The sequence below is a fragment of the Lissotriton vulgaris genome, chromosome 4_1 (genome assembly GCF_964263255.1).
Source record: "Lissotriton vulgaris chromosome 4_1, aLisVul1.2, whole genome shotgun sequence".
NCBI lineage: Eukaryota > Metazoa > Chordata > Amphibia > Caudata > Salamandridae > Lissotriton > Lissotriton vulgaris.
The window spans coordinates 1,518,760,140-1,518,773,342 of record NC_141691.1 but is presented as its reverse complement, the minus strand read 5'-3'; the positions used below and the strand labels follow the sequence as shown (position 1 = coordinate 1,518,773,342).

General features: G+C 41.9%; 1 protein-coding gene across 1 annotated transcript in view; it reads right to left on the bottom strand.

Moving 5' to 3' along the window:
- Positions 1-13,203, bottom strand: part of RP1 (RP1 axonemal microtubule associated) — a 2,616,437-nt gene that overhangs the window by 1,997,577 nt on the left and 605,657 nt on the right. The window contains exons 11-13 of the mRNA XM_086965756.1: positions 5,887-5,960; positions 5,742-5,773; positions 5,440-5,569 (exon numbers count right to left, since the gene is read on the bottom strand). Of these exons, the coding sequence (XP_086821882.1) occupies positions 5,440-5,569; positions 5,742-5,773; positions 5,887-5,960 (236 nt within the window). The remainder of the gene's footprint in view (positions 1-5,439; positions 5,570-5,741; positions 5,774-5,886; positions 5,961-13,203) is intronic.

Below are 13,203 nucleotides of genomic sequence, written 5' to 3'. Positions count from 1 at the left end.
AGCCCATAAAAAAGGCCAGGAGACACTATCAAATGCTTTTTCCGCATCTAAAAGGATTACGGCCATAGGGTCTCCTGTAACCTTGGTATAATCAAACAATGCTATTGCCCGTCGTATACGATCTATAGTTTCATGACCAGGAACAAAACCATGTTGTTGGGGAGATATCATTTTTTTGATAACCTGTGCTAATCTATTTGCGAAAATCTTGGAGTAAATCTTAATATCACTATTTATTAATGTGATAGGCCGATATGCCCCCGGATCTGTCGCCACTTTCCCCTTTTTTTAAAAAATATAACAATCTTAGCATTCCGCCAAGACTCAGGAGGTATATCTCCACTCTGAACAATACGAAACATCTCAAGCATTATTGATGCCAGCTGTGTCCGGAAGGTCTTAAAAAATTTGCCTGGGATATAATCAGGGCCAGCAGCTTTGCCTGATGGGAATGAGTCTACTGCGTGGATTATTTCTCCCAGACTAATCGGGCATCTAAAATATCCCGGTCTACAGGGGACAGTTGGTCAATTCTAACCTCTTCAAGATATCTCTTGATTTCACCCTACTACAATTATCTCGTTTATCTTCTGAGTATAGTTTATGGTAAAATTTCTGGAATGCAGAAAGAATACCCCTGAGTCAGTGACTAAGCCGATATCAGGATCTAAAATGCCTGTAATCCGATTTTTTGCTTCTTTGTCTCTGATCCGCACAGCAAGTAAATATATAGCCTACCCTTTCATTACCCTCATAGAGCTTGGACCGCCAAGCTAGATATCTGCCGCATATTTAGCAAATTAAATTTCCGTTATAACGAATTTAGCAATTGAAATACCAGTTTGAGCCATTTCAGCGATTTCAGCGTCCCCCCGTTAAAACCTTCACCAAATGATTCTCAGCTTTAGCTAGTGTTTCATACAGTTTGCTGGTCTTATTCCTCTCTTTTTTCTGCAACTCCCACCCAAACTGTGTAGTCTCTCCCCTAATCCCAGCTTTTAGGGTGTCCCAGATATTTGGAATACCTGTGCTTCCCCTGTTTTCATTAAGGAACCTAGTAATCCACATATCCATATGTTCTATATAGGAATTGTCACTTTATAACGACCTATTAAATGTCCTGCTAGGAGCTTGTTTCTGGCATTTAATGTTCACTTCCAATACTAGAGGGTTATGGTCAGACATAACCCTGGGGAACTTGGTGATTTTACTGCCCTGCACCAAACACTGAGAGAGAAAAAAGTAGTCCAACCTTGCATGTGACTGGTGTGGCGCCGAAAAGTAGGTAAACCCTGGAGCATTCCCTTCGGCTAATTCCCACATGTGTACCAGCCCATGTAGATCTTTCAGTTGACAGAGATCTAAACACTTTTGGTTTCTGCCCTTGTTATACTATTTCTGAATAATTAGATATCGAGCAGCCTATATTAATATTAAAGTCACCACAGAGTATGATCAGGGCAGGCCAGCCCATACACTCTTAATCAAGCCAATTATACATTGCAGGATCATCCAATACTGGTCCGTAAATAGAACATAATATGAACATACTGCTACCAATGGTACATTGCGTCATTGCCCATTTTCCGTGTTTATCCGAGGTGGAGCGAGTAAAATTTGCCATACCCCGCCGTGCAAATATAGCCACACCCTTTGTCTTAACCTCCTGTTTAGTCCACAAAATTAATTGAAACCCAAACAGCTCCTTGATTTTATTGTTATACTATTTCTGGATAATTAGATATCGAGCAGCCTATATTAATATTAAAGTCACCACAGAGTATGATCAGGGCAGGCCAGCCCATACACTCTTAATCAAGCCAATTATACATTGCAGGATCATCCAATACTGGTCCGTAAATAGAACATAATATGAACATACTGCTACCAATGGTACATTGCGTCATTGCCCATTTTCCGTGTTTATCCGAGGTGGAGCGAGTAAAATTTGCCATACCCCGCCGTGCAAATATAGCCACACCCTTTGTCTTAACCTCCTGTTTAGTCCACAAAATTAATTGAAACCCAAACAGCTCCTTGATTTTATTTCTACTGGCTTATATATGTGTCTCTTGGAGGCAAAAGATATCTGCCTTCAAGATTCGCATATCTTCTCTTATCCTACGTCGCTTAGCAGGGTCATTTAGTTCAAAAATATTGACAGAGGCTATCCTAATGCACCCCCATTAGATATGCTGAATAGAACCAAAAACAATGTAACCTTGAGCAACATGGAAAGAAAATACAATATCCCAACACACATATATACCTGTACCCCCAAGAGTCCCCTTTGTTCCAAGTAGGATCCACCTCCCTAGCCCTCCCCACACCCCTTACTTGGGCAAGAAAGGTCCTCAGACCCTTGTGATGCCTACTGCGTTGATGTGCGCCCCATGTCCCTCCCCATTCCGCCGCAAAAAACTAAACCCCACACAATAATAATAAACGAGCAGCCAAGTCCCGTCTAGATCCTCAGGATTCACTATAGCCAAAACAACATTCCACCCTAATTACACATTACACATTCCATATTACACATTTTCCATCAAACCAAGCCTTTAGATTAAGCAGGCACCCTCCTTAGGCAAGAGAAGATTTTTTTTTTTTTTTAATTAAGCCCCACAGGTCCCGAGCTTGATCCATCGTCAGTTAGCTCCTTTAGGTAGTTTAGGCAGTTCTTAGCCTGGATCTCAGAAGTGAATACCCTAATCCGCCCCTGATAAATAACTTTCAGCCTTGCGGGGTTCATCAAATACACTTCACATCCATGTTTTTGGAAGGGGCTGATCAGCTGCCGGAGACGCCACCTTCTTTCCGGAGAGGTGTGGCAGAAGTCAGGCCGGACAAAAAAATTCTGCCCCTCTGCTGATTTTTTGGCGTCTGGTATAGCCTTTTCGAATATCACTTGATGCAATAAAAAGTTCCTAAAGAATATCAAAATTGCTCTGGGTTTTGGGTTGGGGCCAGGATTGCGTTTTACTATTAGGGGGAACTCTGCTTCCCAGTTCCAGTGAGATAGTTCTGGAAAAGCCGATTTGAAGAGCTTTAACACAAACCCCCTGTACATCACTCCCCTCAGCTTTTTCCTCGATGCCCAGCAAGCGTAGATTGTTCCTTCGCTGCCTATTTTCGGATTCTTCCAATTTCCAAAGGATATCCATCATTCTAGCATTATTAGCGGATTTTTTTTTTCTCCAACCCCACTACGCGTTCTTCTAGGGCAGTGGTTCTTGCAATCACCTCTGAGCAGGCTTTAGTTATCTTACGAATAGCGCCCTGGATTTATTGGTCACCAATTGTGCCCTTTTATGTTTCTGCCGAGCCTCAGATTACATTGCCTTAAGAGTTGCGTATATTAAGCTCATTGAGGGAACAGGCTCCACTTTTTTATCAGAGACACTAAGATTGTCCTCCTGGAACCCAGGTGCTAGCACTGGCCCTGGCCCCCCCCTCTGCCTCCAGATTCGTAATAGAATAGTCCAATTGGAGATGTTCAGTGGTGTCAGAGTGAGAGCTTTCATGCCAGGAGCCCTCATGGTTTTTCTTTCTAGGATGATTAGCTGCCCTCCTTAGTGTATCAGCAGTCGTAGGGGGGCTGTCGCTATCATCCCCTGAAGCGCCTATGTCCGTGTTATCAGGGTCACTGACATTATTTAAATCCGAATCTTCTGCCAGCAAAAAAAAATTCTCCCCATCTGGGGTGCCCGGCACTATATCACCAAGCTCCTAAGAATCAGCAACACCACCCTCACTAAGTATAGTCATTGCCCCTGCCGCCCCCTCCTATTCACTGCTGTGGGGTGCTCCTTCCAATCCCGCAGTTTCAGCATCTAAAGCATCCCGGGTATCGTGGACACTGTCAATCTCTCTAGTAGCAAGGGGATCCTGTGTACCCAACCCCTCAGGAGCAGCTACAATGTCGCGGGCTCTGTTATTAACTGAAGGGGAAACAGATATAGTCCCAGGACCGATGCCTGTGCTTGAGTTTTTTTCCATCAATGAATTAGGCTGCTTAGGCTGTTTCCCGCTTACTGGTTTGCCTGAGAACATCCCTGGAACGGTGGGGGTCTTTCTCCCCATCTTCCAATGACAGTGGGGGGGTCTAGAGAGTTATTCCAGCGTGCCAACGTCAGTGATTCTTGTGCCAGTTTGTCTCTCTGTGTTATATTATATAGTCTTGTGTCAAGGTGTCTGCGGGATGGGTTAGTGAGGTGCACCTACAGAGCATTTCATGCAGGAGGCTCTTCCGGAAATGTGGGGGAAAGCATTTTAATGGCTGCTCGGAGACAGTGGTATGCAAATGTAAAATCGGTTTAGTGTTTTGGATAAATGATGAGTCTGCATGCTCTATTGACCTTGCCTCTGGGTATATATCTCTAGAGCCCTGGTGAAACTGCACCTGCTCCACGATTGTTAGAGGCACCCCTGCCTCACTCCCACTCCATCTCGCAATCTCCCCTTTCCTCCTTCTAAATAACTCTTATTTATTCACCCATCGCTTTCCTTTATTTATACTCACTCACTCACTGGTTCTCACGCTTTTATTCTCATTGGCTGTCTCAAACACATTAAACTAACCGACACTCTCACTCAATTCCTAACGAGACCCTGACAGCCCCATTTAGGCAGATAAACTGTACTGTCTGCGGCATACCTAATATATCTGCAGAATGTGCCATGTGCCAGGTGATAGTAGTTGAACTACACCCCTCACACGTGCAATCCAGACATCCATCTACAGAGTACTGTGTTTTTCAACAACACTCTAGAAGGTGGATCATCACTCAGCCCCCCTCAGGCCCCTCCTCCTCCTACCATCAGGATTCTGGTGGAGGGGTGAGAGGGCAGACCTGCACACTGCAGAGCTCATTTAAACACAAATGTTGTGTTCACATGATCACTGCTAAATTCATGTATTACAAGTGTGCTAATCTAAGTTAGTAGTGGCTCCTTGGGCTCACAGGTGACAAGGTCCTGCCCTGGAGCGCCTTAAAAGGAGCCACCCTTAGTCACAACCCAGTACCTTCATGATTCAGGGACTCTTCCACTGCCCTTGTACATTGTTTGGCAACAACATGTTCACCCAATATAACTTATGAATCTCTTTTCTATCTAGCGCCCTACCCACCACGGAGGATCCTAGCTTGCCCGTAGGATTGTTAAATTTAGTGCTTGCTGGTTGATAACTGAAGAGACATTCAGGTCATGCGTATGAATCTCAAAAAGCCAAACGCAGTATTTCATCCTTCAGAGGTTGATAACGTGAGCACCATTAGTTTGGCTAATATAATTATTTCTTATTTACTGTGCCCAGAAACATCGACACTGTATTATAAACACTACAAAAAAATATATTTATAACGTACATTAAATTATGAAAAAGCTTTAAGCTGTTTGAAGAACCTTTAAGAGTAGTATATGTAATGCTTAACACTTAACCATATTTGTCTTTCTTGTCCCCAAGAGCATCAACGGTGCCATCTGGCATTAGGCGGATGAGCTTCCGGGTCACTTTGCTATAAAACTGAAGAGTGTTGCCTTTTTGGTACTTCCACCTCTCGGCACCCCACTAATTGGAAAACGAAAGGAAAAAACATTATTTGATGAGGAGTCTCAGAAACAAAAGCTATAAACAAACAGTCGTATTTAACATGTACCATACGCTCAAGCACGCTCAAGCATCTAATTAAACATGTTAAACTTTGTATCAATTTTTTATTTTAAGAAACTTGATTCCTTACTATTTCTTTTCGTTTGAGCTCTAGTTCTTGTCCTGCATAAAGAAAGGGCAGGAATAAGTCTACACAGTCTGACAGATGTGCCGCATTACATTTAGCGAGCATGGAACTGTTCATTGCACAAACTTACTTGCTGAGAAATACTTACTTGCTGAGAAATTTGAAACATCTGTGTACAGTTCTCTGACAATTTTGCCATCATCCTCTCCTTGATCCAACCACCTTTTGAAAGAAAAGTATTTAGTGAGTTGACTACAACTGGTAATCAACTTAAAGATGACAGATAATATGAGAAATATAGAAAAGAGAAGTACATATGCACACACACACACACCCACACACTACACAAACTAGAATGAGTAATAAGTTCCATAAAATGATGTTTTGGATTTCCTAAATATTCTCTTTTCTAAGCAGTACCTTATAATTGCCCCTGAATGTACTGGAATATTTAACCTCTTATTGACATTAAGGCCCTCATTACGATGTTGGGCATACGCCGTTGCGGAATCGGGACCAACCGACCGAGGTCGGTGGGCCCAACCGCGTTAATAGGATGCGACTGCACATGGTGCGGTCACACACTCCCATTTCTCTATAGGAGATTGTGCTGCGGCCGTAAACCGTCCATAGCAAAATCTCCTATTGAGAAATGAGTGTTTTTGTTAACCCTGACAGTGCCTGTCACACAGTGCAGGAATTAACAGGGGGGGCACATACTGGCCCCACAGGCCTCCAACCGGAGGCCGCTGTGTCAAGGGAGCCCTGCTAGGGGCACCCTAAGTCACTTTCTGATAGGCTTTTCATGTCTGAAAGCCCGGTATGAAAAGCCTGTCAGAAACCGACATCATAATCCCCACTGCGTAAATGCCATACATAGGGGATTATGAGTGGCCTCCGACTGGCCGATAGGTTCCTTGAAGCCAGTCGGGACTCTCAGCTGGTTTCAAATCCAACAGCCTTCATCCTAATAAGGCTTTCCAATTTACATCATAATCGGGCAATAGGTGTATTGGATAAACAATCTTGGTGTCTCACAATAACCATCTCCACCTCCTCTTTAGCTTCACCGTCTTTAATGATAACACAAAAATATCTTTTAAGAATTAGGCACCATCCTGGATGTATGTTAGTTGGCTGTGATCATTTATGTATGCTCCAATATTGTAGATGTTCTCTAACATTTTCACAGGTAGTTCCCCTGAACAAGCGTTTGCAGAATAAAATTCTGCACCTATGATTGAACCTACCAGTGCCCTACCCACTCGTTTACCCACCTCTGTAACAGGAGCAGATAGGGCAAACCCTATAGCTGACACACCATTTCATGCTCAAAATGTGACATAAAGGATTGATGGCACGCATTTACAACCTCCTCGGGTTTGTACTCATTAAGTGCTTGAATCAGTCCCTTCTATTAACTTTTACTAGGCGAGCGAATGGCTTGGACCTTACCCACAAATGTGCTCACTGGATAGGGAAAAATGCAAGTTGGCACAATGATCTAATTAAAGAAATCCTTATTGCCATAAGGGTAGGCTGGGTGCAAAAAGCACCAAAACAATCATATAGGGATTGTGTGGTCATAAATTTTAAAAGACCAACTTTGGTCAACAATCTTTTACAATGCTTGAATTATGTGTCAAAATCACCTAGGAGAATTCATGCCCACCCTTTAAGATATTTCTGTCGGCTGCAGCTCCATTGTTACGAGACTTTGCGCCACTTCACAAAACATTATCCAGACATACCTGCTCCTACTCTAGACTTCAATCTTGAACTAGCAAATAGATGAACTCCCCTTGATTCGATCCAAGATGATGAATGACTACAATCCCCAAAATTTTTTTGCATCTTCAAAATCTCCACAGGTTGATATTCCGCCCTGGACGCTAGCTGTTTCCCCTGAAATGGCTAATTTTCAATCCTTGTCATCCGAAAAGTATTGTACTACCTATGGTAAAGGCTTTAACTTGCTTTCATGGAATCTAGCTGGCATTCAAATAAAATGATCATACCCAGAATGGATGAACTTCATAAAAAGTTACGATATAATTTGTTGTTAAGAGACATGGGTCACAGAGGGCTTTTACTTTGATGATTATCACAGCTACTGCCACCCTGCTACTCCATCTGCACAGGGCAGGCAGAAAGGCAGCTTGGCAATCCTTGTCTCTACTAAAAGTGCATGTTCTAGCGTTACAGTAAATTTCAAGTTCTTATTTTTCTTTCTTAGGAACATATGGCTTGTTGCTTATTATTTTTATAATAACACTTTTGACAATCTGTCTACAGAGGTAACAGACATGCCGGAATATGCCCTGAGTTTGTCATCCAGGATCAAATGTGAACTCCAATGATATGGGTAGGCAATTTCAAAACTGTTATCTGTAAATTCAGCAAAACCCCAGTTTGCAGATTTACAGATGCATATGGGGAGGATACATCACATTTCAAACATTACACACATAGGACGGCCCTAAATGGGCTGATTGTAAAGTACAACCTGGTGTTAACTAGTGACCTATGCCGTGGAGATGTCACAGACACACCTACTTTTACAGACTCCCATAAGGGAATTATCACAGGTTTTATCTTTATTAGCTTGGATATTAGTATTCTTTTTATAACATTTTGGGTCACTGCAAACTGCATCATACCACAGACCTGTACATTTGAACCTTGATTCAATAGCAAGGCCAGATTTTGAACATGTGCAGAAGGGAGAGTTGGCTTATAATTAAAACACTGATGTGAGAATCAAGTGGGATTAAAGTGTCCCTGCCCCCCAGTTTCTGACAGATCTTGTTACAACAAATTAGTCTCCATCATTACCTGCCTGACACCGGAAGTCGGCCCTAGCCTTACAGGAAAGAGATATAAATTGATTAGCCAAGAGATTTTGTGCATGCTTACCATTACATCTGGCAAAAAGGATATACCATTACAGAGATGATATGATTCGGCATGTTCTGCAGCTCATAGACAACTTTTAGAAGCACTTAAACAGATCCAACACCACATCATTGAGGTCCGACAAGCCTGTTTAACTTATAAAACAGTCTTAGAGACCCGTAAAGATGAGATGAATGAATGAATGAATGAATACCCTCTTCTATAGCGCATGGCTACTCTTGAGCATCCCAGCGCTGTAAGACCAAGGGAGCAAAAAGACACTATTGAAACAAGTGTGTCTTTAAGCGCTTCCTGAAAGCGAGATGATTGGACTCAAGCCTGATGGTATCTGGGAGTGCGTTCCATTCTTTAGCTGCATGCACAGAGAGCCTGCAGATTAGAAAGGCAGCATGGGAGGATCTCAAAGCAGCATCTTTAAAAAGAGATACAAAGTGATTCTGGGATAGTATAAATCACCCCAAACTGTCTGATAACTCCACCTCTAAATTCGAGAATTACATCCCAGCTGAAATATGGTCTACATATTTTGTTGAGGTTTTAAACCCATGTAGCTCTGAGGGTAATCTAGCTGAAAAGAATAAAACCCTAAATGTAATCTCTGTTGCACCCCTTAACCTTAGTAGTTCTACTGAAGTTGATGAAGTAGCCCATGCAATTAAGATATATTCTTCAGGGAAAGCGCCAGGCCCTGATGGTATACCAATTGATATTTTTAAATCAGACATTAGCCTTTGGCTCCAATTATTACCAATGTCCTTCATGCAGTATTTCAAGGCTCCTCAATAGCATCATGGAGGGAGGCAGTCATAGTTCCCATTTTTAAAAAAGGGAATAGACGTAGCCCTAATTGTTAACCAACCAATCTCCCTCCTTGACTGAACCACTAAAATATGGGGACAAATTTTACTTACTAGACTGGAGGATTGGGCCAACAGAAACTCTGTTTTACCAGAGGTCCAATGCTACTTTCAGCCGGTTATCAGTACAGCCATACAGTCCTTTAACCCCTACGATGCTGATGACGAGCTCAGCTCGTCATCACCCACGGGGGTCGTGTGCTGATGACGAGCTGAGCTCGTCATGGTGCCACTAAAATGGCATTTTCCAGCACACAGCGGGAAAACGCCTAGCATCCAAGTGGTTAATCCCTTCTTAATAATAAAAATGTATGTTAAGCCAGGAGAGGTTTACTACATATGGCTTTTATGGACCTCCCTTGTGCCTTTCACAACATAAATTGCTCCAAACTATGGGTTATGTTAGAAACCATGGGAATAGAAGAAATCCTCATTATCCTATTGAAGAAATGACATACAGATACTGAAGTCAAAATTAGATATGGCCCAAATAGAGACTGTACTTCTCCATTTAGCTCCGAGAATGGCATACACCAAAGCTGAATCCCACCCCATTTTTGTTTTCATTGTACATTACCGGTCTGGAATCCTTTCTTGTTCAATATGGTGTTGACATGCCGCAAGCCAGGAAGCATCCAATACCAACCTTGCTGTATGCCAACGATGCAGTAATTTTAGCCAGCATAGCAAACGCACTCCAGATTTTATTAGATTTTTTACTTTTATGATTAAACTTGATTTAAAGGTCCATTTTAGCAAATCTTTAATGATGACCAGTGGACCGAGAAATACGAAATCTACATCACATTTTATTACAGGGTGGAGGTCAGTAGGGTCACTACATTCAATTTTCTGGGAATTATGTTTGCCACTTCATTGCAGGGGATCATTTGATAAATACCAGATCGCAGAAATTTGCATGGGAGACCCAGGTGATTTTTTGCTTTTCCAACAAGCTTTGGACACAGACACCTGAGGGTGATTCTACAGTTGTACAGTAGTAATTGCATTCCAGTAGGTCTACACTGGGCGGGTATATGGGAACACGTTAATTTTGGTGCTCTCCAAACAGCACAAAATGTTTTCTTATGTAGACTCCTTTTGGTACCAACGAGTACTGCTACCCACATTTGTCACACTGAATTAGGGATACATTATAAATCAGATACCATACAATTAGTCCCCTCTATTACTATGGATTAAAATGTGGTTCTCATTGGAGGTCATATTTGCAAGACAAGTATTAAAAGATTAGTATTAAAAGAACAATTCACCAAAAATCTCTTGGCTCACTAATATGAAATAGTCTATGTCAGAACGTGGTGTCCCAGAATATTTCTCTAATCCTGGGTTGATTGATAAAAATACCAAATTAAGGATCAGATTTGATTCTTAAGCCAGTGTTGACGCAGAGGGCAAAACAATCTCAATACATGTCGAGGGTAACCTTGTATATTTACCTCATAATTTCCCCTAGTATAGAACCCTACTCGACTACTTTAAGTCATTCACAGCATAATTTTTATTTGACTCTCTCTCACCTTAGCACTGTGCACTTTTTGTTAGCCTTCTCCTATCAGGTAGGCTGGTTGGCAAGCCTGCAAAACTGTCTCTGTGACAAGGCATCTCAGTAAAGTACTACTCATCTTACAATATTTTACACTTCATATAGTACTTTATGGAAACGATTTGTAGTCCCAATTCTGCAGGCATCCACTATTTGATGTTTACAGCAACGCCAGATATATTTACAATGTTTTGAGACACAAGAAATAAGATGTGAAGTATTACATTTTATACACTCGGTTTTAGCAGGAAGGAAACGGTGTGAATTTGTGACATGATTAATATTTGCATGTCTATTTTATTTATCTGTATCACTGGATTTGGTATGTGATGTCACCTGATTTTAAATATTTTGTCTGGCTATTAGTATTGGATTAGTTGTTTTTGTATGTATAAACTGATGGTATTCTGATCTGACGTTGTATGCTCTAATAATGTACTTTTCTTCGTATTTTTCCGAATAAAGTTGATACATTTTATTTATTGCAGTATTAAATGTTGCAGTTTATCAATCATTACCTTCTTGTCCCCCTTCCTTTTTACAACACTCACATCATAGAGCTGTTCACACTCTCTGCCAGGTACCCTGCTGGCTATTCTATTACTTGAAAGATACCAATTCCCAACTGTTTCCCATACAAAAGAATCCCTGGTCAGAAACTCCAACTGTTTTTGACATTCTCTTTCAAAGGTGAGACTCACAACTAGAAAACATGGATACACAGTCAATGTCTGGACCCAGGATCCCATATGAGGTAAAAGGGAGCGAGGGGGTGTGGGGTCTTTGACTTTAGGACACATCTGCTTGAAAATCACTCTCAGATTATTACCTGAGCATTAGTTGATGGATGCATGCAACAGACTGTTTTGCCATACATGTGCTTGAAGGGGACTCTTAAAGGACATGGTGGGAGTGTAAAGGGAGCACAAGAGCAGTCTATTGAAGCAGAATACCATTCCCTTCCTTTTCCTTATAGTGTCCTTTACTGTTTACCTCTGGTGGCATTTGTGTGTGAGTGCTAGTTGAGTGTTTTCCTGGACCATCATAACTATATGTTATCGCCATACTCTGGCATTTGGTTGCTGATCCCTTATTACCCCTTCATTATTTTGGATGCATGGCAAATCATGGGAAGCACAGACTACTGATGTACATAATGGTTAAATATTGCTATTGAGTACTATAGCTTCGGGGAAACACTAAGCAGAGCTAACATAATGTGATGCATAACTACTGTTGATGAAAGGCTAATACAACGAGCCATCGTGTATCATCAATAAAACATGACCCCACCTGATATCACGAATGACATAAACAACTCTGTCACCAGAGAAGCCAACCAAACGGGCTGCCGGAACGATCTAATCCCTAACACCGGAGATTTACCTGAAACTACGATGGCCATACCGGAGAAGGAGATTGAAAGGATAGGGTTATCTCCTAACCCTCGAAACAATGAGAAGAGCAAGGCACAAATAGAAATGCCGGTGCCGATACCGCATGACGCCACAACACCTGAAGAGGGGGGCTCAGTTCCGAGTGAGATCGCCTGTGAAGATAACTACAAAAAGAACAGGGCAGAGGTTATCAACATTCCCCAATCTCCCTCGAATGCGAATCTGGAGTCCATTAGATCTTTATCCACTAAAACACCCTCTACACCTAATATCATAGGAAGCAATGGAGACACCCCTAATAAAGTCAAGAATCATATCAAAAATAAAGATACAGCGGTAAGACCGGTAGCAATGAGAAGAGACCTGTCATGGAGGAGGGAAAAATATAGAACGTATACAGCCAGGTCTATTTCACTTAAGAAAACTTCCCGAACATTGAAAGAAGTCAATGAGCTCAAGAAACTAATATGCAACCTAGCACAAGACTCGATGAATGTCGCAAAGACAATTGAAAAAATCTGGGAGATGACGATGAATACGCACACGAAGGTCGGACAAATCCAGAATCTTGTACTCCGACCCAACAGACCAAACAGGACCAATCCCTTAACAAATAAAGAAGCCCTGGCCTTACTTCAATCCTATGAACAACCGGCTCAGGAGAAAGGAGGAGTATATCGAAATTGTACCTATTGACTCGAATAGAACGTCCAGAAAGAATGACAGGA